Source organism: Hyposmocoma kahamanoa, unplaced genomic scaffold, assembly GCF_003589595.1.
Source record: "Hyposmocoma kahamanoa isolate Upper Pololo Valley unplaced genomic scaffold, ASM358959v1 202, whole genome shotgun sequence".
NCBI lineage: Eukaryota > Metazoa > Arthropoda > Insecta > Lepidoptera > Cosmopterigidae > Hyposmocoma > Hyposmocoma kahamanoa.
In genome coordinates, this window is record NW_020653726.1 from 17,384,931 (window position 1) to 17,410,157 (window position 25,227).

Here is a 25,227-nt window from a genome sequence, read left to right on the forward strand (position 1 = left end):
TTATTGATACCAAAGCAATAATAAATATTTATTATATATTTTTGTTTTAATATAATTTTAATCGACTGTTCAATGAAAGGCGAATCAATCATCCTGCAGCCAGAAATAAGTTTGTTCGTCCCGTCACGTAATATTATAACAAAAAATATTAGGTGCTAATAAATTGAGTACAGATAATTTTAGAGTTGTATGTTGTTGATCTGAAGGATCAATTTAAAATAAAATTCAAAAACTATTTATATTTAAATTTTACTTTAACGTAAATAAAACGAATTTATTCTATCCATACACAGTTTCTTATTTAGATTCAACGGTGGTAACAGCTCCGGTGCTTATCTGGAAAATAGGAAGGGTCCTGAGAACTGGATGAAGTCCGTAACAACCCTGTCCATGGGCTAATCTGGGGTCAGGGCCTGACCTTGTAAGGTCAGCGTGCTTGCACAGGTTATAGTGTCCTTGCCGTATAACCAAGAGGTTGATAGGGAGGGTCACTATAATCAAAACTTGAATAGAAGTAATGGGACTACCAATCTAATCTAAAGAAATTTGTTGAAAAACTAATATAGACTTATTATATTCATCATTTATAATGAGGTAAATAATTAACTCTAAAACATTCCGTACTTAATTTGCTTAGCACCCTGTATGCCTACATGAACTCTACCCAATATTTCAATATTAATAAGTCACGACAGACGACCAAACAAGGGAAATTCATCTAAGGTCTTTAATATAAGATACGACTAATTTTTAATAACACATTTTACGATTGTCGGTACTTTGCACTTGAGCCAATTGTCAAGAAGTTCACCATTAATAAAAGTCAAAAAAAATATGGACAACATAATCTCTTCTAAATTTCGTTCACGATTTTTATCATATACATCTTGAAAGCAAATATGAAATTGGTTTTTAATAAATTTTTTTCATGGCCTTTGATTCAAGTCGTTCAATCGAAATATTTGAAATAATAAACTTAGAAAGTAATACCTTTAATATAGCCAGTATGACAGCTTTGTATCCCGCAATAGATATTCACCTCAATTTGAACAATTTTTTAAGACATCAACTTTATGACAAAATAGTTATCTCTAATAGAGGGAAATGGAAATATGACGCTAAGCTAATATCCCAAAGAGTAGCATTTTAATCAATGCCATTAATATGTACAGAATAATTTATAAACTAAACAAAAGCGCCTTGAATCGCGATTTAAAAAGCTTAAGAAAATAACCCTTATGGTATCATTTTCAGAATAAATTATTACACATAAATTTAACAAGTGAAATTATGCAATGTGTTTAACAAAGTAACAGATTTTGAGTATAAGCCTACATTTGTATGTATAAAGCATAACAGACTGTCCTATGGCTACACTCTGCGCTGAGTTGTAGACCATGGCCACACCCCATGCACTCAAAGAAGCGTGCTCTGTACTCTATAGCAGATAATTTTCGTCTAGATGTACCTTAATCAATCATATTTGAGAGATGTAGTATGCTCTAGCTAAAGCACGATACACACTGTATGAACTTTGTTCTTTGATTGCGTGATAAAATCTACCAACGGAAACCAATGAAACTACTTTGAAATTTTGTTTTAATCAAATTATTATTGTAAATAGCTGAATAAAGGTTTCTTTCTAACTAAGTAAGAAAATATTGTCATTCCCCGCATTTCAATTATTAAGGAACAGAAAGTGTGTTCATCATGCTTTGGCCACTTGAATTGAGATCGGTAAAATAAATAACCGAATATTACTGGTGTGACATAGAGCCAGGCGTGGTCACTTCTAGGGAGAGGTAGGGTATGGCCACACTGTACGTAGTATCAATACTATTCTGAGGTGAAACTTACACTAGCTTAACCCCAGAGGTCCTCGGCGCGTCCGAACTTGAACACAAGTGAAGCAGCGAAGATGAAGGCGTTCTGTAGGAACAGGCTTACCCCTGTCCAAGTGAAGTGCTGATCTGGAAATAAATACGATACGATGTGAGAAAATAATAAAGACTGCAACAATGAGTTTACAATTAATGTAAGTGCAGACTAAGTCGAAAATCGGCGATGCTGATCATTGTAATTACACCAGTTTTATTTTATTGCACTACTGGAATTCGATGACCTCGGTGGTCGAGTAGCTCGCACACCGGTTGTCATGGTGTCGCCGTCTCTGAAGACCCGTATTCGATACCTGGCCGATTGTCTCGGGTCTGGATGTTTGTGGTGCCGTCGTTGTTTCGATTTCCATATCACAAGTGTTTTACTTACTTACTTCGGGATCAAAGCAACATATGTGATGTTGTCTAATATTTATTTATTATTACACTGATTCATAATATACATAAATTTAGGTACCTATATGTTATGTACTTTGAATTTAGACACCATTTTAACAATTGTTTAATAAGGAATACAGAAATCAATTTACATCGAAAGGACCTGGACGCCCTGGACGGCCTACGCGCGTGACGTGATAACTTAAGGGATGATCAGGGGACTGAGGTAGCGGGCACTTATCACATGTGTAAATAACACTTTTACATAGAACTGAAGTAATGAAAATAACATATTTTTTTTACTGAAGCTAACAGTATAGAATCAGTGCATATACCATCTTAAAAGTAAGTTTGTATACATTACATATTCCATTAAATTACAAAACATTCTTACAAGAAGTGATATGAAATTGGGTATATATTATTTTGTAATAACAGGATTAAAGTCATAGAAATATATAGACATTTATTCAGAATGGCACCTGAATATCCAATCACTGCTTATGATGCTTCTCACTCAGCTGGTGGTACCTTTTCAGCTACCATAGAATAACGTGTGTACAACTGCAACACGTCCAGTGATGCATGAACCTTACCCTCAGGTTTATTATTAGGATTGTTGACATAGTTGGCGAAGAGGATCCAGCAGGCAGCGATGAGAGATGCGAAGCCAACAACGAAGCCTAGGAACAGCCAGAGTCGCGCTCCGCGGGGTCCCATACAACCGCCTGTGTACGTCTCACCACGCACCTGGACAAATTATGCCAAATGTCTATAGGAGCTTGGTTAGTCATTCCTTTTGTGCAGTAACAATACAGTTTATTGATACTTATTATAATACAAATTTTACTAAATATAACTGTACCATATTAGGTTTTATGATATCATAAACTTATGATAGATTTAATTCAATTTAAACTTGTAATAATAAACTTTATTTATATTTAAACATAAAGGAGTAGGAGCTGACTTTGCTAGTCAGTTCACAATGCAATGTTATCAATCACATTGATTCAGTTTCTCTCTAAGATGCTGGATCTACACTCCCTGTGCTCCTGTCGTACATATTTTACTCAGTCATTTTGTAGATGTTTGTTTTGTTCTTTGTTTGTTCATTTATCTTTGTTTATAAATGTAAACAATAAATTTAAAGTACTCACTTGTGCATTTGAGACTGAGTTGACCATAATAAGTGACAGAGTGGCAAACACACCGCACACATGAGCTGCTTTGGGCAAATCACCATGCACAGCTGATGAATCAATGATGAACCACCATCCTGTAAAGAACTGAACAACAACAAATAGTCTATAAATTACTAGGTATATTAAAGAATTCTACATCCTAAATGTTATTAGCAGGCCGATATTTTATTATTAAGCCCCAATAGTCTTCTATAGACCATTTCAGAGAGGAATGTAGGCCAAAGATTATGGCACTTAACAAACGTTACAAAATCCCTGGTAAAATATAAACATAATTTTAATTCTGTAATAACATTTATATAAATCTCAGTTGTCTGCTAATAAAAGAGTTGCTACCAATTTAAATCTCTTTGGTACACTTTAATGGGTGATGATAGAGGCAGTATGGGCTCAACTGGCAACACACCACCTAACTATTGTGTGCGATTCGCTCTGGACCTTTTGGAGGGAAAAGTGTCGTTTTTATTTTGACTTTCAATTATTTTGTGAAATCTAGTTTAAAGTGGAATAGGATAGTGCTATTGTGCCTTAATCGAAGATTAAAACGCGAAATTATACGAATCTCGAACTAAAATACCCGTATCGGCCCGTCTCAAAATTTCAACTACCCTCTGCATGTATTTAGTGGCAAAATTTTCAAGTTCTTTTTTCAAATATCCAAAATTTTATATTTCAAAAAACTATTATCATCCTAAATTCGAAACCTCACAGAGACTCCTCCCCACACCCTCGCTCATAGCCCTTTGATTATATTTCAATATCAACTATTCTAAAGTCCTACATTCAAGTTGTGAAAATGTAATATATTTCTTATATTATTGAAGTTTTTCAAGAATTTTTATTTCAATGTAAAGTAGGCGGTAAATAAACAGACCAACCACGTGAAGGTAAGTGGACATCCTCTATCATGGACATTTACAACACCAGAGAAGCTACCTAGCTGTCTTTGAAAGTCTTGGCATGACACTGCTGCAGTAAGGTTCTACGACATTACATTGCCTACTTCTTTTGCTAATCTTTATCCATTAACTTACACATCATTGTTTGATAAAAGAATGTCATCAAAAAATTCAAGTAATTTATAGTAAACTGATTATTAGAAACCAATATTTCCTGCAAAACATTGCCTATTCGAAGGCAGACTAAGCCTCGTCATTGCACAAAGCAAAGGATATGTTGAAATACTCATTTTGTAGTTGACATGAACTGTCCAACATTTCCTAAATGCTTTGGAATATAATTCATGAAGGTATATCGTATGATAAACAATCCTTATCAAATAAAGAAGAAAAATAAGTAGTGATTCATCATCAAAACACAAGAGTACAAACCAAAATGCCAGCAAATATAGACGACACAATATTCCGTTTCTCGCCACTCTCAAACCACACACAGCTGGGCATCGTAACGTTTTCGAAACAATTCATGTTTAATAGAGATTCACGCCGCGATTAGGCTCAGTATTTTTCTATTTTTTCAATGAAACGAAATGTGATTGTAAATAAAAGCCTCAAACTCTAATCCGGTGACAATGGCGTTTTGAAATTTTGTGTTACCAACTTCTACCATTCGTTGATAAAAACTACCATCGCGAAAATTACCATTTTTTTACTGTACAAATATTACCAAACAAAACTACCAGTTACTTTATGTTATGGTGCCTTAAAATTAAACGCTTGTAGCACAAACTAATAAGAGATACTACGGCTTGTAGAGCACTGTAGTGGCGCAACTGTGGCCGCGCGTCTGTAGCGCTACAGTCATTTTAGATAATACAAACATTGGCGCTGCAACCAAATATTGTATGGAAATTAGTAGAGACGCGGCTGTAGCGGTTCTATAAGCGAATAATCTAAATAAAAAATAGTAGATTATACAACAAATGCATAAAACGTGTCATTACCCGAAACGACTATACCCGGTCGAGAGTAAAAAGAGTTTATGAACGAGTTTTACACTCTGCTTTTCACTTCGATTGCAAGGAAATTAAACAGCAATATTACAAATAAACGATTATTTAATTGAAATTGAATGTAAAATTATAACAATTAGACATATTTAATGTGATGTTTTTTTTATTTTATGCACTAGAGCATAAAATCATATTTTATGCACTAGAGCCATTGACTTACAATTATATTGACGTCGGGTCCGCGCTAAAAAGTGTCCGCACTTGTAAGGCGCTAAAATCGTATACAGAGCGCGACACTCCGCTTTAGTCTTCATTTGTTCTACGGACAGCGCGATACTGCGATGACATAACAATTTAAATTTCGAATAGGTTGACTTGGGACATTTTTTTCGTGGTTTTTTGTATTAGACCCGTCGTCCATTTATTTGTAAGTCAATGACTAGAGCATAAAACCCTATTTTATGCAGCCTATACCCAGCGTAAATACGAACTTTAAGAGCATAAGTGAAAATTTAATTTGAAGGCGCCTTAGACAACCGTCTTTTATTTTTTTTATGGAATTACTTAGTGCCATCACCACCAGCACGGGGCGGTCGCGTCGGCGCCATCGGGGCCCCCCGCGGCCCCCGTGTCCAAGAAGTGCAGGTTCTAGTTCTGAGTTTCGTTATTATTATTATTTTTGTCAAGCAGTTCACGCAAGGTAAAATAAATCATAAACTGGTTATCTTTTCACAAAACATTTATTAACTATACTTCAAACACGTCCACATCCCAATTCATTAAAACCTAACGTGGGTTTGTATCCCGCACCCATACCAGTACCTGGTTCAATGCCAATATTACCGTTACCGCATTCATAAAACGCTGACGCTCCTCCAGCATTTGGGACAGTACCCTCTACTACTACCGCACTATAAAACGGCATGGTTCCTGTGACGTCAATGTATCCATCTATTATCAGGTTGTCAGAGGATATGGAAACTTCTATTGGTGCTGATGGTACAACCATGGGAACACCTCGATTTCCCGCGAATGGTGCAGAAGCCCATAGATTAGATGGATTTTTTGTTCCTAGTGAGGGGATGCATTGTGATAGAACTGCCTGTAAAAATATATAAGAAATGGAATTGAGCTTTTACCATCATTAAAGTAGCTACTTTAGTAAATTGAAAATAAAATTATGACTTAAGACGAACTGAAAAATTGTTCATTGAAATAACACTGGATTCATTTTTTTTTATCAAAGACAACACAAAATAAACTTCAGTAGCACAAAATAAAATAAATTATTAAATTCCGGGCCTTAGAATAATAACGCATAGAAACCTAGTACGCACACGCTAAGTGAGGTAAATTGAAGCGCGCCCAATGGGCCTACACGAGCGGGCGGGCCGTCAGTGCTCAAGGTCAACTTGCACTGCGAACAGATCAAGAATTTTAGCTAAAAATGACGAAATGTGCTGTAAATGAGTGTAAAAATACGTCAGACAAACATAATATAGATACTAACATCACATTCCACAAGGAAGTAACGCGTTTCAACTTGTATTTTTATATAAATATTGACTAAAACCGAAAATTAACCTACTACTAAAACTAGTCTACATGAATTTGATTTTTGCCTCACTTGTGACAGTTCGTTTGATATGAAACTATCATTCTGTGCGTTATTATTTTAAGTTCCGGGCCTAGTTTTCTCTGCCCAATTTCTGTGGCATATTTTATTATTTAAACAGGTATTTTAGAATGTTATTATCAAGTATTGTTTAATATTCGAGTTATTTAATATTATTTAATATTTCACGTTAATATACTACTCGAAATTTTAAATGATAAAATTGTTAAAATTATCCACAAAAACAATCTAATTAACTAATTAAATACAAAATAATATAAATAATTCTGGTACGTACTGCAACACTAAAACAAATCTTACCTTGAGGACAAAAACGGACACACAAAGTTGAAAAATCAGTTTAAACGCCATTATAATTGTTTATATGTTTCTACGTGCTGTTAAACTTGTGTGGCTTCTTAATTGGTTTATTATAAATTATTTTAGCAACACCACATTTTATACCATTTCTATATCAAATGTCTTAAGTTTAAATTACAAAATTTACTCAACATACTGAAACCTTTACTTACCTACCTAGATAGCGAGTTTGCGTACTTGTTGTGCAATAAATATCAACGATTAAGTCAATAATATTACGTGCATACGGTGTCTAGAATCTAACACGTATTGTTATGTAAATGAATGCGTAACACGGAATTATTTTTCTTAGAAAGCAATATCGGAGGGTATCAGTGTAAATGCACACACTGACACATTTCACGGAACACAGTAAAAACAATAAATAAAATAATGCTGTTTTTTATCGATTTAAATTTTTTCCCGTACTAATACGGTTTTACATTACGGTACATTTTGCTTGGGCCGAATTCATTTTTTTTACAAACGAAATTAAAGCTATTTGAAAAATGTATATCGTATAATATACGTGTTCTGTTTAGTCCAGTTGATATAAAAAAAAAAGTCATTGGTATATTGTAAAGCACCTATTTAATACATCGGCTTTTTTGTAAAATTTCGAGGCAAGTTTGTGTTTTCTTTTCTATCGTGAAAATTTTCTAGTATTTAAGTTTTTATTGTACAGGGTCAAGAGCACGTCAAGCTTGACACTTAAGATTTAAATCCAACTCTATGCCGCTTACGATAAGAACGGTCCAAAGTAAAAAGTGTCAAGCTTGACATGCTCTTGACTGTACCTTACCTGTATATTATGAAAATAAACTAATAATAGTTTAAAAATATATATTATATTTTTTGTGGCATTCTTATTCATTTACCTATTTAAATATTATAAACATGACTAATATTGGGTCAAGGAAAAAGTACGTGCAGTTTTTTCATTAACTTATTAACACATTTTTCTCATATTGTAATTAAACTATATATACATATATGCTGTTTTGATCGATCACATTTTGTCATTTTTCTGGTAAAACAATTATGACATCAGTGTAAAACTTCTGGGATTTCTGGGCGAAAAACTGAACCAATGACTTCCACAGGCCTCTTTTGAAGACAGCTTCACACCGTTAAGAGAGTTCTGTAGAGAGCGAAACAAATGGTAGTGGGACGGGGCAAGGTCCGACCTGTAAGATGGATGCATCAAAACATTCCAGCCAAGCTCTGTAAATTTTTGCCAAATTAATAAAAATGTGTGCATTGTCTTGATGGAAAATAACACCGTTCCTGTTGGCCAACTCTGGCCGCTTTACTTCAATTGCACACTCATTAATCGTACAAGTATCCAGTATGAGGCTTCATTCGCATCACGCGTCTTTTCATTTGTTCAAGTATTGCTTAGGAAATGAAACTATTTTTCCGGATTTAAATCGCGTTAAATCGCGTTTAAATCCCATGGTCACGGTTGAGTCAACCGTGACCTGTAAAGGGCCCGAAACGTCGGTTTGTTTGAAAAAACAAATATACGCGATTTAAATCCGGAAAAATAGTTTCATTTCCTATGTGTAACAATCGCGAAAACCTAAGAACTCGACAAGTATTGCTTATTTGGCAGTAATTGTTTCGGATGGATGTCGGACGGAGATCTAGAGTAGACCCCCAGTTGTTGACAGTAGAGGTGGAAGCAATGGTCTTACCAGGTTGGAGAAGCTCATAATGCACGATTCTCTTCCAGTGCCACCAAACACAAACCATTACCTTGCATGGCGTCAATCCGAATCCGTTGAAGATTTTTTTCCACATTATTGTCATGTGTCAATCACTTTGCATTGCCCGTTATCAATCTCTTCAAAAATGGCTCACTTTCGTTTCGTTACAGCAGCGATTCGCAGGTGTTAATTCAGTCCATAAAATTGTTCACTGTATTTTTTGTTTTTAAGTTCGGTTTCTTCACTCCGTGGGGGAGGTGTGGCGGCTTTAGACGCCGCCTATTATCACCGGCTGGCTGTGGCAGACTCTTTGGACGAGAGTCGCCAAGGAGAGTGTCACACTTGCCGTAAATGTTTGACAGTTTACAGTTACGTAAATGGTCATGTCAGCGATTGCAAATTATTTGCCCGATTTGATAAAAAGCTTTTTGTAAAAACCACGAAACTTTATAATTATATCGCCATTCACGAAGTTCACGAGGCCGTTTTATTGTTCGTTAGGGGAGCGATAAATTCCCCAAAGTTATATTCATGAGGTACCAAAATATCGAGTTTCTATTTGGTGTCCAGCTTTATGCAAATGCCGTAAAACTTTTTTTGGTTAATGTTTAGTTCTGCAGCGATGTCATAAGATGAAATAAAGTCTTCTTGAATTGTTTAAGGGATTCCATCGACTTTTTCAACAATTGGTTGACAAGAGCACGACGCGTCTTTAGCACTGAAATGTGCAGAACGAAAACTAGCAAACCATTTACGAGTTACTGATTTTGATAAAGCGCCGTCACCATAAACACCACAACTTTTTTCACAAGTCTGCGAAGCATTGCCGATTTGATCAAAGTAATGTTGTACAATACAGCGATTTTTTCTGAATATTAGCTCATTTTATAACGCTATTACTTTTGCGCTGAATTGACAAATGTCAATATTATTGACTTGTAATAAATCTACGGATACTCATTTCTACAGCTTGATAGGATCTGTATTAATAAATTTATACATTTCTAAAGTCAACTATTGGTAAAAACGCCAGGTTACCATGCTGGACTGCCACGCGGAGGTCCCGGGTTCGATTAACGGGCCGAGAGAAATATTTGTATGGCCTAGATTTATTTCTCTCGTGAGTTTGGGTGTAATTTGTGGTTGTCTATGTGAATGTTCATCGCTCCTGCGATACAGGGTTTCCGTAGTGCTGAGTGTGTTCGTTATTACTATTTTATATTTTTTTATTTCTTAAATTGCGGTGTACGTATTTCTTAGTTTTTCTTCACAAGTTTAACGAAACGCAATATAAGTACCTATATATTACATTTAAATAAATTAAAATCGAAATAAAGCGGCGTAAGTAAAATGAGTAAAATTTTATTATAAAAAACATTATAAACATTATATTAGGAAAAGTTACGCATTTAAATAGTTATTATAAAAAAGAAACATCGTTCTATGTTCAAAAATTCCTTAGGTACTCTTGGTCTTAGTGGCGGCAATAAAATTAGTGATGTGTTTATTTTTCATTGTGCTTTTATTGTTCATTTTTTTTCTATACATAATCATTAATGCACGGCACGGTAAGTATCCATGGAATTATACAAACTTCCACAATGCATTTGATCAATACCATAATGAAAAAGACTGTATGTATCTCTGTGACCATCCGTACATGATTGAAATTTACCACAAGAACTATTAGTAAACCATTTGCATAAAGCATATATAATGAATGACTGCGATTCTTGTTTTACTATAAAGTAACATATCGATAGTTTTCTAGAATAAAGGCGTATCTCTGAAACATCAGTCTTCACCAGGAAGATGGTTTAATAATCCGAGGGGTTCGAAATTATCAAGTAATTTATTTTCTTCAATAACTATCATGACAATTATCCGATAATAATTATGATAATTACCACAATAATTGTTTTAATATATCTTGATGATAATATTTTTGACACTTATAAAATTTACTCTTCAGGTAATACGACTCTGGAACGCTCTGCCGCCCCATATTCAGAAAGCGCCGAATAAGTTAGCTTTCAAGCAATTATTCCGCGATTTCATGTTGCAGTCTCAACTATATCCCATTAGTTCGCCATTTGTACTGTTTTGTGTGCAATAAAGTTTAAATAAATAAATAAACATTAATTGGAACACAAAAATGTCGTGTCTTGTGTTTGTAACCGAGACTTACCCAAACGTGTTTGAAAAAAAATTTTATAAACATCAGGAATAATTATCCAGATATATATATATATATTCACGATAATTGTCGTGGTACTTATCATAATAATTATCAATCAATTCGAACTTTGATGTCTAACGCGGAAATACTGTCGCTTGGTTGTTTTAGCCAAGGGAAAACTCTGTATCTTTTTCACAATAAAATGTAGCGCATATGGCGAATACGGTTGTGTAATAATTTAAATAATGTATTATTTTAATTTGGGTTTTTTTTCTCGAAAAGCGGCGATATGTTAATTAATTCACTAGCTAAATGTGTACAGTGAAGTAAACAAGTCAAGACTGGCTTAGGTCTTGCATTTTCCTTCGTTCTGGTAGCACCATTCGGGTTGCAAAGAATCTGCTTCCACTCCCATACGGACCAGGCGTTCTCTGCAAATTTAATATAGAATTAATTACGAATCTACTTATTCTGCAAAAAAAAAACAATATATCTACCTAATTATCACTAGTTTTGATTCCCCTGTCATTTCTATGAGTTCACGTTCTATGGTTAAAAATCTAACTCACATATTATAGGTATCCATTCAACTGTAACTACATACTTGGGACTTGTCAACTTATTTTTTTTACGACATCAAGTGGCCACACGACGCGCCTACCCGTAACAGTTGCAGTAGAGCTTTAATTCGCAAAAGACCAGAAAGGCACCACCCTGTCACCCTGAAACTCGAAAAGTCCCACGTGCCTGTAATTTCACCAGAAACCCGAAACACTGTAATACTCTCATTACTGCTTGGTGGCAGAAATAGATATGGTGACAGTAGGCACTTCCCTGAACGAGCTCTTTCACAAAAAACTCTATTGCTACTGCATTTCGTAAAAGCCACGTCCTAAAGCTCCCCGACCATAAGCACAACCATCGGATCGTTGCTTTGGATAAAAATACTAAAATACTCAAAAACTTGGACTCTTTACTTTGAAATGCAATCGTATTAAAAAAATCGAGATCTTTCTAATGAACAAGGTCTTATAACTATCGGACGTGAAATGGCGCGGGAGGCAGGGTAGCATTTACGTATTAAGTATTACTCACGAAGCTGTAGTCGTCAAGACGTCGTCGTTCGTTGAACAGAGTATTAAAACTAAAACAGCATGTGTTCATTATAAGGTAAATGTATTTTAAAAATATTTATTTCTAAAGCGAAGACGATTATTTCAAGGTTTTTTGGGATTTTTTTTCATTGAATTGTTATGATAATCTACAGTATAGAGTGATTTTTCGAGGTATTTTTTACTATGTTCCTCAAATCTTTATCGAATTGAATATTATTCCTTCTTTCATTCAAAGGTATTAAGCATGACTAGTTTAGTTAAAACTTTGAATCACTAATATTTTATGTTCAAAAGGGTTATAACATTATAGACCTCTCGAAACAATATCAGGATTTTGTCAAAACTGCGGAACTGAATAAGAAGTATTCGAAAATACTGTTAAATATTGTAGGCTTTAAATACATACAGGTGAGGAGAACCAAATAATACCGGCTGAAATAATGCTACATCACACCCTGTTCATCTGGCCCAACGATATATGAATCAGTATAACAAACCTGATACTCAGAATCCTGTTCTGTGCCTCAACCCACGTTGTTTCTGGTTCGGCCCAGTATCGCTCGGCGAAGGCAGCCGCTCGTGGCCACAATCGCCCGTCTACGGAGCTCGAGTCCGCTTGTTCCGTCCATAAAGTTATTTCGCCACCTATATAAAAAGTCAAATGTCACGAGTTGAACTCATTTCATCATAATAGACGAGCAAACACGGCCAAAACAGGGCCAATGCAACCCAGCGAACGGGAAAACATCGAAGAGAATTGTAGGTATGCCCTCCACCGCACACTGATAAGGGATATCCATTACGACACCACGAGCGTCAGTACACGTTAACATTATGTCATAACGTTTCATTTATCGTTGGACGTCTATCGCGTCTAGCCTGTTCCCATATCATGACTATCTGTCGTGGACGTTTCTTTTATCGTGGAACGACTGTCCTATTCCCTATTCCCACTAGATCGTGACGACAATTTATCAGTTCACGGCAGCCGCCTTGTCGTCTGCATGACAGAGTCGTTTGAAGCTGCGATTATCTGTCGTCATATTTATATTCTATGTGTAAACAATTTCATTTAAACATACGAGTCACGACACTTTAAACTGCGCGACTATCTGTCGTCATGACATAATGGGAACGCGCCCTAAGACTGCTGCGACATGCCGCTCCGGTCGCTCGGATTTCATTCCGCTACACTAGCGACTATGCAGTCGGAAAGACCCCGGTGTATTCGGGCACACCGGATGACTCCGGATCCCGGCGTATTTATTTATTTATTTATTTATTTATTATAATAATTACATAATAAGTTCACAGCATGAGCCAAAACACTTATATGCTAGTCAAAGAAATGTAATAATAATAATTTATATAATACAATTTATATTATTATTCTGCTTTACATAAATATTCATTTAGGAATAATACGGCATATTTGAAAAATTGCTTCGAACTGTCTCCGAATACGTCGGCACGCGACTGCAGTGCGAGCAATTGGTTAAGCAAAGAGGTCGCCCTAACCGCGGGTGCATGTGCGCCGCTGCAGGTGCGCGACGGAAGAGTCGCGAATAACGGACGTACGCGCCTCTGCAGCGTAGCACCACCACCACGCAGATATCGGTCTGGGACAAACAGACCCATACGAGACACAACTGTCAAGTTGTCAACCCCACCGTTCAAAACCGCATGGTAATGCATTATGAGCATTAGTTTACGCCTCAGTACAAGGCTATCAAATCCGGTCATTCCAAATACGAACATAGAAGGGAACAGATACGCGGCTCCCATCACTATATCCTCTAACGTGATCTCCAATGCCGCAGAGAGAAATGCTCTGCGATGCTCCGAGATGGTCTTAGAGCATTGCAATTTATACTTTATTTCAATTGTAATAGCGTAAAACACACATTGGTAAATTTAAACTCCTCAACATCAGTTTGCGCTGCGCTTACCTCAAGCCCACCCAGGAATCCAAGATCACTTATGAAAATTTAAACCCCGGTGAAGTTTTTTTTTATAAAAAATAAGTGCGCATTTGACTTCCATCTCACCTGATGGAAAGTGATGATGACGGTGGACGACGTAGCATGCACACCTAAGTAATGCTTATTCACTCTCGCATTAAAAAGGTCCAAGTTATAGCGTTCGGGGAATAAGTCCGCAGGTAGGGAATTCCACTCTCTAGCCGCTCGCCATGTAAATGTCGAAGCGAAACACTCCGTGCGAATCCTGAGGATGTCCACACACATAGGGGTGGAATCCCAGCCCACGTCTAATCCCCCAAAGATGAAAAAGGAAAGGCGCAATCAAATTATGCAATTCCATCGCACACTCTCCGTGATATATCCTATAGAATACCGATAAGCAGGCAACTATACGGCGGTGTTCAAGACTCTGCAGCTTCGTCTCCACTAATTCCGAATCACCTATAAGCCTCTTGGCACGCTTTCAATTGAATTCAAGGTGGCCAGTTGGTATTTAGCAGAGACATCCCATAAGTGGCAGCAGTACTCCATACACGACCGGACTTGTGCTTGGTACAGCTGAAGTAACCGTCCAGGTATGAAGTAACGCCTCACCTTGAAAAGGATGCCAAGCTTCCTGGCTGCATTTTTGGCCAAGAATTCAATGTATATGCCGAGGTTCAGATTGGAGGACAGTCCATTCCAAGTAGCTGGAGACGACCGGCTATAGGTATGGACATAAAAATTTATAAAAGTTTATTTCTGTACAGTGCAGGGTCTCACCTTTCCACACATTGCCAAACGACACAAATTTATCTCGAAAGATTTTAAAGTACTTACCTAGGATTTGACTTTTACGATCCCCTGCAACAACAGCAGGACTGCTGTCGTATACTTTCTGCCACCCGATGTACGGGGAGCACCAATTATGACCTACAACAAACAAGATTTATAAACACACAACAAAAGGTACGTTTATTTTCAAAGCATAGAAAACCTGTTTTGGTACTCTCTGTGTAGTATAATACGGTATACTTGACTTTTACACATAGCAAAGAACGGACAGCGTTTTAAAACAGAATAAAAAAGGAAAAATAATTAAATAGAAGGACACTCATAAGGTTTTTTTTTTTAATTTATTGGGGTCAACAACAGTTACACATTATAAATAGTATATAGCTATAACTAACCAATAGTGACTTAATAAGCAACCACAATTTACTTAAATAGTTTTCCGATTTTAGTAAATACTACCTGCGCTCCTAATTCATTGGTGTCACTACACACAAATAATGCCAATATTATATCAGGAGCACATACAGTAGTATAATTATGGAGTACAGTGCCAAAACTTGGTACCTACGTTCTGAACAAATCAGTGTCAAATGTCGACTACTTTTGCAAAATTCACTTTCTTAGTTTTACACTTTCAGAAGTTGCCATTTTGTCGTCAACCTGGAAACGCTGCTCTAAAACTCGTGCAAAATCCATTATTTTGTTCAGTATTTATTATTTTGTCATCCGAGAGGTCCCTTGTGTTAATTTATTAAAAACTTGATCGTCAAACATTTCGGAGACTATTGGTTTACATACGAAATTCTTGAATTCTATACTCATATTATCGAGCAAGTACCTACAATCGAATGTGACCGAAGAAGATGAAATGACAGATAATGAAGGTACATTGATGGTTGACGACGTGGATATAAGAGTCTGAAGGAAAATTAAAATTAGATTCAAGTTGTATTTTTTACTATTATTATAACAAAACTAGCCATGCTATCATAGTGTTGTTGCAAAACTAGCTACGTTAATTCTGAACAATTAATTACAAAACTAGTTATTCTAAGATTACTGTTGCAAAACTCTCTATGTTCAATTGTTAAATGGGAATAAAGTAAAAAGGTTAATATTGTCATTTTGTTTCTTCATGTTGTTTATCTCTTTTTTATCACAATTTTCAGATAATTTAAAAAGTACCAATCAAAAATCCGTTTCCGGAACAATAATTGTTTTTATTTTAGTTTATATAGCTTTTTTTAGCCACGCACATAACGCAGTTTGCTAATGGCCTACTCATATTGTGTATGTGTTGGGATGTATACAACAGCAGATAGCTCTAATAACATTGCTCGTATGGCAGGTACCTGTGCCAACCCAACTGGCGAATCCACAGTCCATGTAGAGAGCGTCGTAATTAGACATGATCAGTCGGTAGCCCAGTTCTAATAGGCCGGTGACTTGCGGGTCGGCTCCAGGTGTCCACATCTGAATTTAGTAAATTAACACACTGTAAGTTGGTGATTAACAGGAAAACTCTGAAACCATGCTTTTGACGATTAATTAATCCTTTCGAACGAGAATCTGATAGTGATAACACATAATCGACAGTAATTCGAAAGATAAGAATCGGTTTCACAGTTCCAGGTTAGGCCTTTGATATTAATAACACAAGTTACTATCGTTTTGACGCTTTATGTCAGAAACGCCAAACGGTCAAAATACATAAATACATTCTGAAATTGCCAAATGTCGCTGCCAGGAACAGGCCCCTCTACTCAACGACGCATGGACCAATGTCCAGTAGTGGACGTCAGTCGTCTGAAATAATTAAGCGACGTTCTGATGTTTTATTTATTTATTAAAAACAAAATGTAGTTTACTTTAACTACTAATAACTGACCTTCCTATCATAAAGAAACCTGCTAACTTTACAGCTTCAAAAACGTGCTTACTTTTGAATTTTGAACAAAAAAAATTACATTAGTTTGTGCGTCAGGAGGAAAGGCTGGCAGCGACATTTGACATTTTGAGAGTCTGGCATTCTACTAATCTGACATTCTGCCCGTTTGGCATTTTGCGTTTCTGGCATAAAGCGTCAAAACGGTTACTATTGGTGTATTAGACAGCATTTAGTTGTATAACTTTCATAAATAGAAAATAATATGGCCAGGATTAAAAGGCAGTCCATGTTGCCATTACCTGAATAATATAGTCTTCTTTTTTCAAATATTTTTCAATCAATGAAGGATTCGTCATCGTGTTACTCCATGTGATGAGCGGAAGCTTCGAACCGACTGCCTGTAACAAAAAATCTTACAATAAAATAAAAAATCAGAGCGTTTTTCAAGGCACGAAAAAGATGGGGTCCAGATGAACGTAAAATTTATACTAGGCAACAACAACATAGCATAACACAGAATATATATAAATGCAGGTATTCTTAACGAGTAGTTAGGTTTTCGCAATTATTACGCATCGGATATGACTCTATTTTTTCGGATCAAAATCGCGGGAAACTAGAGTATTGTGGTATTCGGACGTTCTTAGATATCATAATAACACCTTAGGTCACACAGTATTTAGAAAGAAAACCCATGCAAACAGGTCAATAATAATTCCCACCACCATCTTAGCCAGTTAGCTACCGTGGGCAAATCTTTGTTTCAGAGAGTACATGGCGTCTGTGACAGTCATCTGGTCGAGGTACTTCAGCATATAAAGCAAGCCCTACGTGCAAAGAATTCGAAGATTCTACGCCAATATCACTGATGCCTTGTGAAACCACCAAAAGGACACGATCGGAAGAGTCCTCAGATGTGCGTCTATCAACACCTACTTGAAACTCTTGAGGAAGATATCTCAGGTATCATAAATCTTGATGTTGTTTTATATTTACATACACAATATGATCAATGTCAATCTAAAACTGAACTAGCTTAGATAATTACAAAAAGTAAAATATTTTTTAATGATATTTACAAACAGTTGAAAGTCCACCTGAGGGAATACGATTACCTTGGTGATTTTATCTTCAGCCTTCTTCTGGAAGTACTGCCACAGGTTAAGGAATCCTTCCTTGTCCAAGTTCCACCGACTTTGTACCATAAACTGTTTGATATCATCAGAAGAGTTCCAGCACTTCTCACTCACTTCATCACCTCCAATGTGGAAGATATCCGGTTTAAATATCTCTGTAAAAGTATTATTTTGTATTATCTTCATTTGCATATCTTAGAACCCAACTACCCAAGTTTCTCAATTTAAAAATGACGTTAGTTTCTCATACCGTCCAGTTTTTATTGCATCCTCAGGTTTTCGCGATTTCTGGACATTGGGAATGAAAATATTTTTTCCGGATCTAAGTCAAGTTTATTTGTTATTATTCGGCGGGATTCGAACCAAGTAAACCATGCCAAACGCTATACCAACTAAACTACGTAACGAACCAACGAACCTCGCGAACTTTTTCCTTGTGCCTGTTGCAGTTCTTTGTTTGAGTTTTTAACGACTTTTTTGCCATAGCGCCATCTGTGAGAAATTACATATATTTGTTTTTTTTTTTTTTCAAACTAACCAACGTTTTGAGCTCTTCACAGGTCCCATGATTCCGGCAACAGTCCCAGACTGTCAGTCAGTCGTAGTTTGTTTGCAAAAACAAATAGATCCGGAAAAAATAGTTACATTTCCAAAATTGACAAGTTTTTATATTCAATACATAGTACTAAGGTATCATAAAATACACCGGTATCTTAAATACATACGCACGAAGACGTACCTGCAATGTCTGTATAAAGATCTTCCAAATAATCGTACAGTTCTTCTTTGATCGGATTGAACTGACCGCATGGTGGTTCCACGCAGTATTCGTTCCATGGTTCAACCTGGATAAAGCAAATCATGTTATACAAAATAATCAGAGCTTGTTTCTTCCAAATTGTCGCGTTTATAAAACTTTACAGGCATCATCTGCTCACAAAAACATAACTTTTTCTCGTCTACTATACGGGTAGTAGGTGCTCTCCACTATCGGATATTGTTTATTATAAAAAATCAATAGACCTGAAAAACCTCCCCGCATCACACATGTACCTTTCCGTGTACGTACAGGCCAGTGACGAGGCGTCCATATAACTCGATTCCCACCGGCTTGCCTAAAATTTTCCACGTGTTACCAAAAAAATTTATAAAGCGCGTTTACCCCGCCTCTTAAAAAAACTTATGTTCAAAATATTCAATAATACAGAGTATGACGGATCTCGGCATCTAATAAAAGGGCGCGGTCTATCACGCAAGCCGGTCGGATCCCGGCTTCTATTTCATTCATGAAAACCTAGGCGCTCATATGAAAGTACACACATTTGCAATAGTTCGCTGTAAAACCATAGTAGAATAAAACCTAATAATGGCGGCTGAAAACTCGAAATCCATCTGGTTATATATATGTAGTATCTTGTGTGCTAATAAGTGTCACAAGGCGCCTTTTCAATGGAAAAAGAAGTTATTGTTAAGGTAGATTTTTTTATGTTGGACCGGATTTACTAACGATTATTTTCTCGCTTCACTGGTACAGGCATATACGCCTGGCGCACCCTACGCCGATTGGCAAATTCTTTCACTACGATGGCAAGCATTATAGTGTATGCCATCAATATCGATAATAAGAAGTTTAAAACCCAGGAGGTTTATGATATTAGATTTTTTTTTTATACATGACAGGCAAATGACTCCACTCCACCTGATATTAAGTGGAAAGTGGTATCCAAACGCGAAGGAACCTAGTGCAGCGATGAAACCCTCACTGCACTAGCCACCTCCACCCTGCCTGCCTACAATATGCCTCTTCAAGCCTCGTTTGAAGGACCCCATATCATAAGAGGGAGGGAAGACATGTGCCGGAAGGGAGTTCCATTTGTCAACCGTGCGGCAGAGAAAGGAGCCACCGAACCTTTTAGTACACGATGGAATGCGGCAGGTCGTGAAACGGTGACTACGAAGGCCAGCACGCGTGCTTCTGAGCAGGAACGGGGAAGGGGGGACGAGATTGAACAGCTCTTCAGAGCACTCATCATGGTACATGCATTGTAGCTGTACTATAATTTCCAAAGAGACAGCAACAATTTTGTCCTAATGTCCAAACGGCAGTAAAAGCCCATTTAGACGGAGAGAGTTTCTTGTCTCGAAGATATGATTATCGAGAGAACATAAAAAACTTTCGTCGTCTAAACATTCGCGATTATCACGTGAACACTAATCGCCTTGCCTTTAAATATTGAACGTCTTCGTGTAACCAGAACTTGAAAGCAAAAACTATATTTCGAGATTTTGTGCCAGTCAATCGCTACCATGAGTGCAGTGCGCGAGGGTGTATTGATTTTCTCTGCTTTTTAAGACAAGAATTAATGAAACGAAAACGAAAAAAATGTTGGGCAAAATTGTTACAAAATTAAAATTAAAAAAAGTTATAAAATATAGGTATATATTTCTATAAACTTCAATGAACTTAATATTATTAGCAGTTCCAAGATTTTTGAGCCATTTTAATATATCCATAGTCAATACCGCAGTAATCGCTGAACTAAAATGTTCGGCCCGATTTGTACGATAATCATATGAACTTGAAAAAATGTCCGACAAGATCGAGTTTAGACAAGTCGAGAATTCGTAAGCAAGAATCTCCTTACTATTATATTTCTCTGTGTAAACAATCGAGGAGGCGATTAAGTTGCTTGAGAATCTCGTATGCGAGATTTTAGTTCTTGCCTGTATGTATAAGATTATCGTATCATAATGTTAGATACGATAATCTTATGGCAATTATCATAATTATTGTTTGCGATAGTCACGCACGATTTTACGCCACGAAGCGTGCGATAAAGTCTTTCCATCTAAATGGGCCTTAACAATAGACTGTTACTAGTTTGTTACCTTAAAGCAAACAGTGAGTCCGGTATCCTGCCAGCCCTCGCCGACGTGCGCGGGCGCATCGATCTCGGCCAACACGCGAATGCCTCTCGCATGGGCGTATTCGACTATTTCCTCCATTACCTTCCTTGTGTATACCTTTGGAAATACACTGTGATCAGAAATAAGCTTATAGTAATAAGGCTTAACAAACATTACCTACAAGTTAATAGCTGATTTGATTTAAAACAAACTTCACAGAATAACAAACTAGATTGTTTTATTCGCTTTGCTGTCTTGGTTGCTAAAACGACCTAGCCCGCATCATGCCGTCAAATATCGTAATTCATAATGAAAGGGGATGTAGAACAATCTAGAAGATCAGCAACAGCCAAAGTTCCTGTGTATTAGACCGGTAACTGCGATAGCCATTTCTTATAGGTACATGAGTGGCAATTATGGCCAATCGTCATTCTTGTTTGTTCTTCTCCTAGAGCTTCATATATTTATCACGACTGCCACGATCGGTTCGAGTCTTCCAAATAATTTTAATTTTGATCAGAATTCGTCCAAGGAAGCACTGTCAGCTTACCTATTTCTGCCGCCAAGTAGTAATCTGAGCAATGACGTGTGCCAGTTTTGAAAGGTACCTGCTGGTGAAATGACTGACGCAATGGTAGTGCCCCTCAGACATATTGCTTACCACCAGGTGCACGACTTACTCGTCCCATCATTTAGTATCATAAAAACAAATTACCTTACTGGGAGTGTAAGCTCCAAGTTTGGCGAGATTAGGTCTTCTTTCAGATACGAATGGAAAACTGTGGGAATCGGTAATATGCCAGTGGAATGTGTTCAGCTTCACCACAGCCATGGCATCTGGGAAATAACAGAAATGAAAGGTATTACTTTGTGACGGTGTGACCTCCTTACACCGTCATCTCTCCTCTTTGTATCGCCTCTCTCCGCTTGTATCCTATCATTTTTTATTTTACATGTATTTAAATTTTAAATTTGAATTGTTCCATCTTCCTTCACTTTCTCACTTTTCTTTTTGTTTTCGTACCACAGTCACTCCCAGCTCGACCGCCACAACAGTCGGAGCTGTTCCAAATTCCATCGCGAATAATCGCTAATTTTGATTCTTTACTACGTTTATAATCATTTCATAAGCTAAATCATGTGTAATAATTTATAAGTCTACAGCCTTCGTGTACCTATATCTGTAATTCAGTTACTCGGCCCATTTAGGGGTAAGTGCCTTAATAATAAAGTGTAGGGAGTGTTTTATACTGTTGTACCTGTTTTTTTACATTTACCTTTTTATTGTTAAAGCCCTTTCTTTAAGCTTTACTTCTTTAATAAATTTTGTGGACCGGAAGTTTCCTGTTTCATTGCCGTGAACCTGTTCACGGCTAGTTAAGGTTACAACCCTTTCAACTTTATGTAATTAAACTTTTTAAATGTCTTAATGTTACAAGGTCAAGATTATGCCAAGCTGGACACTTAAGAAGTAAATTAAAATCTGTGCCGCTTGCTATATGTGCTGATGATTATGATGTGTTCGAAACCAGTGGCAAACCACATATCAACAGTACAGTGACAGAGATTTCATTTGAGAGCTAATTTTTTCGAACTTAAACTTTGTATAATTATTAACACAAAGATCGAACATAAAGAAAGCAGAGTCTAATTTAGGTGTGACGAACGACCGCAGCGAAACGTCCGTTAGATTCGAAAGCGAACGGGCCACGGAACAGTGGCAGTCATTTAGTTAAAAGTACCTACAGAAAAGATTTGCTTGATTTTATGACGATCGATATACAAAAAATGCGATATGATCGTCTGTTTCGTACACATTTACTCGACTTTGTCTGGCCACACATGTTGATTGACAAAAAATACGATGTCGATTGTCTGTTTCTTACATATTTACTCGAGTTTATCTCATCACCGTGTTGATCGACAAAAATCACGATGTCGATCATCTGTTGCTTAGAAGTTTACTCGTTTTGTTTGACCACACGTGTCGATCGTCAAAAAATCGAGCAAATCTGTACACACCTTAAGGAAAATAATAACAAAATATGGTTTTTATACCAAAAAGTTATTAATTGCACGTTAAAATTCAACTTAGAAAACTGTTACTTTCGAGTTGTTACTTGAGTCGAGCGAGCGAAGTGAGCGTGACTCGGCTGCGGCCAGCGAAATACCAATACAGAATTTCGATAGGCATGATCACTTTTTGCTATGAAAACCATATTCACTAACAAGTATATTTGCTAATTTATTAACTTAGGTGCTTCAACTATGTACTTGTAAAAACAAAACAACATATTATTAAATTCAGTATACTGGTAATACGTACAAAGTATCAATTCATTAATTCATTACATCCATAGCCAAACATTACATCATTTTGTTACACTGAATGTTTATTTTACACAATGAAATTATGCCGTTTCGTTGTTATACCACTTATTAATTATAATAATATCCCATGGTAATTAAATTAAATATCGTTAGGTCTACCAAGTGCAATACAAAACCGTTTTATAAATATTACTGTTCTATTAATTGAAATTTATCGTAGCAATTAAGTTTTGTTCTTATATATCTTCCCCTTTGTTTCGTTTCATCACAGATTACTTAATAGTTACTACGTAATAGATATAAAACTCTCATACAAAACCGGAAATACCTACGCTTTAATAGCCTACTAAATATGGAGCTGCGTCGTCAGTACCACCGAGACGAGTTGATCAGTGCGACGAGGACGGCTTTCGGAAGGTGGAAAAGAAAAAGAAGAACACCAGCCGAAACCTTAGTGGCACCGCCCTGACTGGCCCGAATCATTTATTGCGTCCAGCGGTACCGACGACGTTGTTATACGTGTCGCGTCTTCATTACTCCACCAAGTCTGCGGATATTGTGGAGTACATGCGAGTGAAGGCCAACGCAAACCTGAGGGTCGAGCGGTTGGAGTCGCGCCACAATGTGAATTTTAATTCATTTGTGGTGAGAGTACCAACTCAACACCTGTCGACCTTCATGAGAGAAGACTTTTGGCCGAAGGGTGTCATGTACCGGCGTTTCCGAGGACGGCTACCGGACACCCACGTTGCGTCACACGTCGAAGTACATACGTGTAAATAAATAGTGTTATATGTATATTATCATGTTATATTGTATTTATGATTAGTCCGTAAGGTATTTATTTAATATTTCTGTTATTGTTTTATTGTATTATTGTTATGTTATATGTATGTTAGTCTGTAAGGTATGTATCTATGGGTCCTAGTTGCCTGAAATAAATAAATAAATTAAAAAAAATATGACTAATAAGACCAGACGCTCACTACGAGGAAAAAGAAACCTAAGCACGCGCTCAGAGGGGTGAAAATAACGTTGCCCGCCGTGGCAGTCGTGCGGAACCGATTAAATGAAAGACTTGTCTGAGCGCTTGCACTGACGACGATACACCCATCGGTAGGCACTCATCGCGTAACCTCGAACGAGTGACAGACCCCTGGTTTCGTGAGCAAACAAAATCAACTGCACCTACTTACCAATAGTTTTCTTAATCTTATCTACTGTGACATAATTCCTCGATGTATCTAAGTGAAGACCTCTGTAGGGGTATGCTGGTTTATCGTTTATCGTAACATCCCTTACAATCTGGAAGAAACAACAATAATATAAACAATAATATATCAAGGAGAGTGTGCGATTAGATGATTTAATTCCGCCTTCCCCTTTCCATCACCGGGGGACTAGGCGTAGACTTGGGTTCCACCCGTATATTGTGGATATTCCAAAGATTCGTACGAAACGTTACACTTCCACATTTATATGGCGAACGGCGATGAAGTGGAATTCCTTGCCTGCAGACTTGTTCCTTAAAAGTTATAACTTGGGGCTTTTCCAGACGAGAGTAAATAGGCATTATTTAGGTGGCATGTTCTACATTCTATTAAAAAAGTCATATAAAGAACATTGAATTATATATTTATAGTAGTGTTATGCTACACTGTGTAATAACGCCACATCTGTAAATTTACAACTTTTCAAGAAAGAGGCTTAAAGATTCTACGAACGAAAATAGTCGTTAATTTTTTTATGCTTAAATACGAAAGTTATAAAATTTCACGTGTACATAATTTGTTTCATTTAATTCGTATTATTTTTACGACTTGCATAAATTGGAACAC

General features: G+C 36.8%; 3 protein-coding genes across 5 annotated transcripts; all 3 read right to left on the minus strand.

The window, feature by feature from the left end:
• Positions 1–146: 146 nt before the first annotated feature.
• Positions 147–5,006, minus strand: LOC113226975 (transmembrane protein 50A). Of its 3 annotated transcripts, none has more exons than XM_026459825.1 (5): positions 4,813–5,006; positions 3,437–3,565; positions 2,873–3,026; positions 1,858–1,970; positions 147–336 (listed from the first exon to the last, which is right to left on the minus strand). In XM_026459825.1, the coding sequence occupies exons 1-4, from the start codon at positions 4,906–4,908 to the stop codon at positions 1,864–1,866; spliced, it is 486 nt and encodes a 161-aa protein (XP_026315610.1). In that variant the 5' UTR covers positions 4,909–5,006; the 3' UTR covers positions 147–336; positions 1,858–1,863. The 3 variants fall into 3 exon arrangements, with proteins under 3 accessions (XP_026315610.1, XP_026315609.1, XP_026315608.1); XM_026459824.1 differs by having other exon boundaries at positions 147–491; XM_026459823.1 differs by lacking the exon at positions 147–336 and having other exon boundaries at positions 1,822–1,970; positions 4,813–5,004.
• A 1,141-nt stretch (positions 5,007–6,147) lies between these two features.
• Positions 6,148–7,427, minus strand: LOC113227166 (chorion class B protein M2410-like). The gene is made up of 2 exons (XM_026460044.1): positions 7,330–7,427; positions 6,148–6,495 (listed from the first exon to the last, which is right to left on the minus strand). The coding sequence occupies exons 1-2, from the start codon at positions 7,378–7,380 to the stop codon at positions 6,148–6,150; spliced, it is 399 nt and encodes a 132-aa protein (XP_026315829.1). The 5' UTR covers positions 7,381–7,427.
• A 3,885-nt stretch (positions 7,428–11,312) lies between these two features.
• Positions 11,313–24,718, minus strand: LOC113226974 (chitooligosaccharidolytic beta-N-acetylglucosaminidase). The gene is made up of 10 exons (XM_026459822.1): positions 24,586–24,718; positions 21,774–21,895; positions 21,041–21,175; positions 18,891–18,996; positions 18,131–18,306; positions 17,315–17,413; positions 16,480–16,600; positions 15,173–15,265; positions 12,869–13,016; positions 11,313–11,687 (listed from the first exon to the last, which is right to left on the minus strand). The coding sequence occupies exons 2-10, from the start codon at positions 21,888–21,890 to the stop codon at positions 11,603–11,605; spliced, it is 1,080 nt and encodes a 359-aa protein (XP_026315607.1). The 5' UTR covers positions 21,891–21,895; positions 24,586–24,718; the 3' UTR covers positions 11,313–11,602.
• Positions 24,719–25,227: the final 509 nt, after the last annotated feature.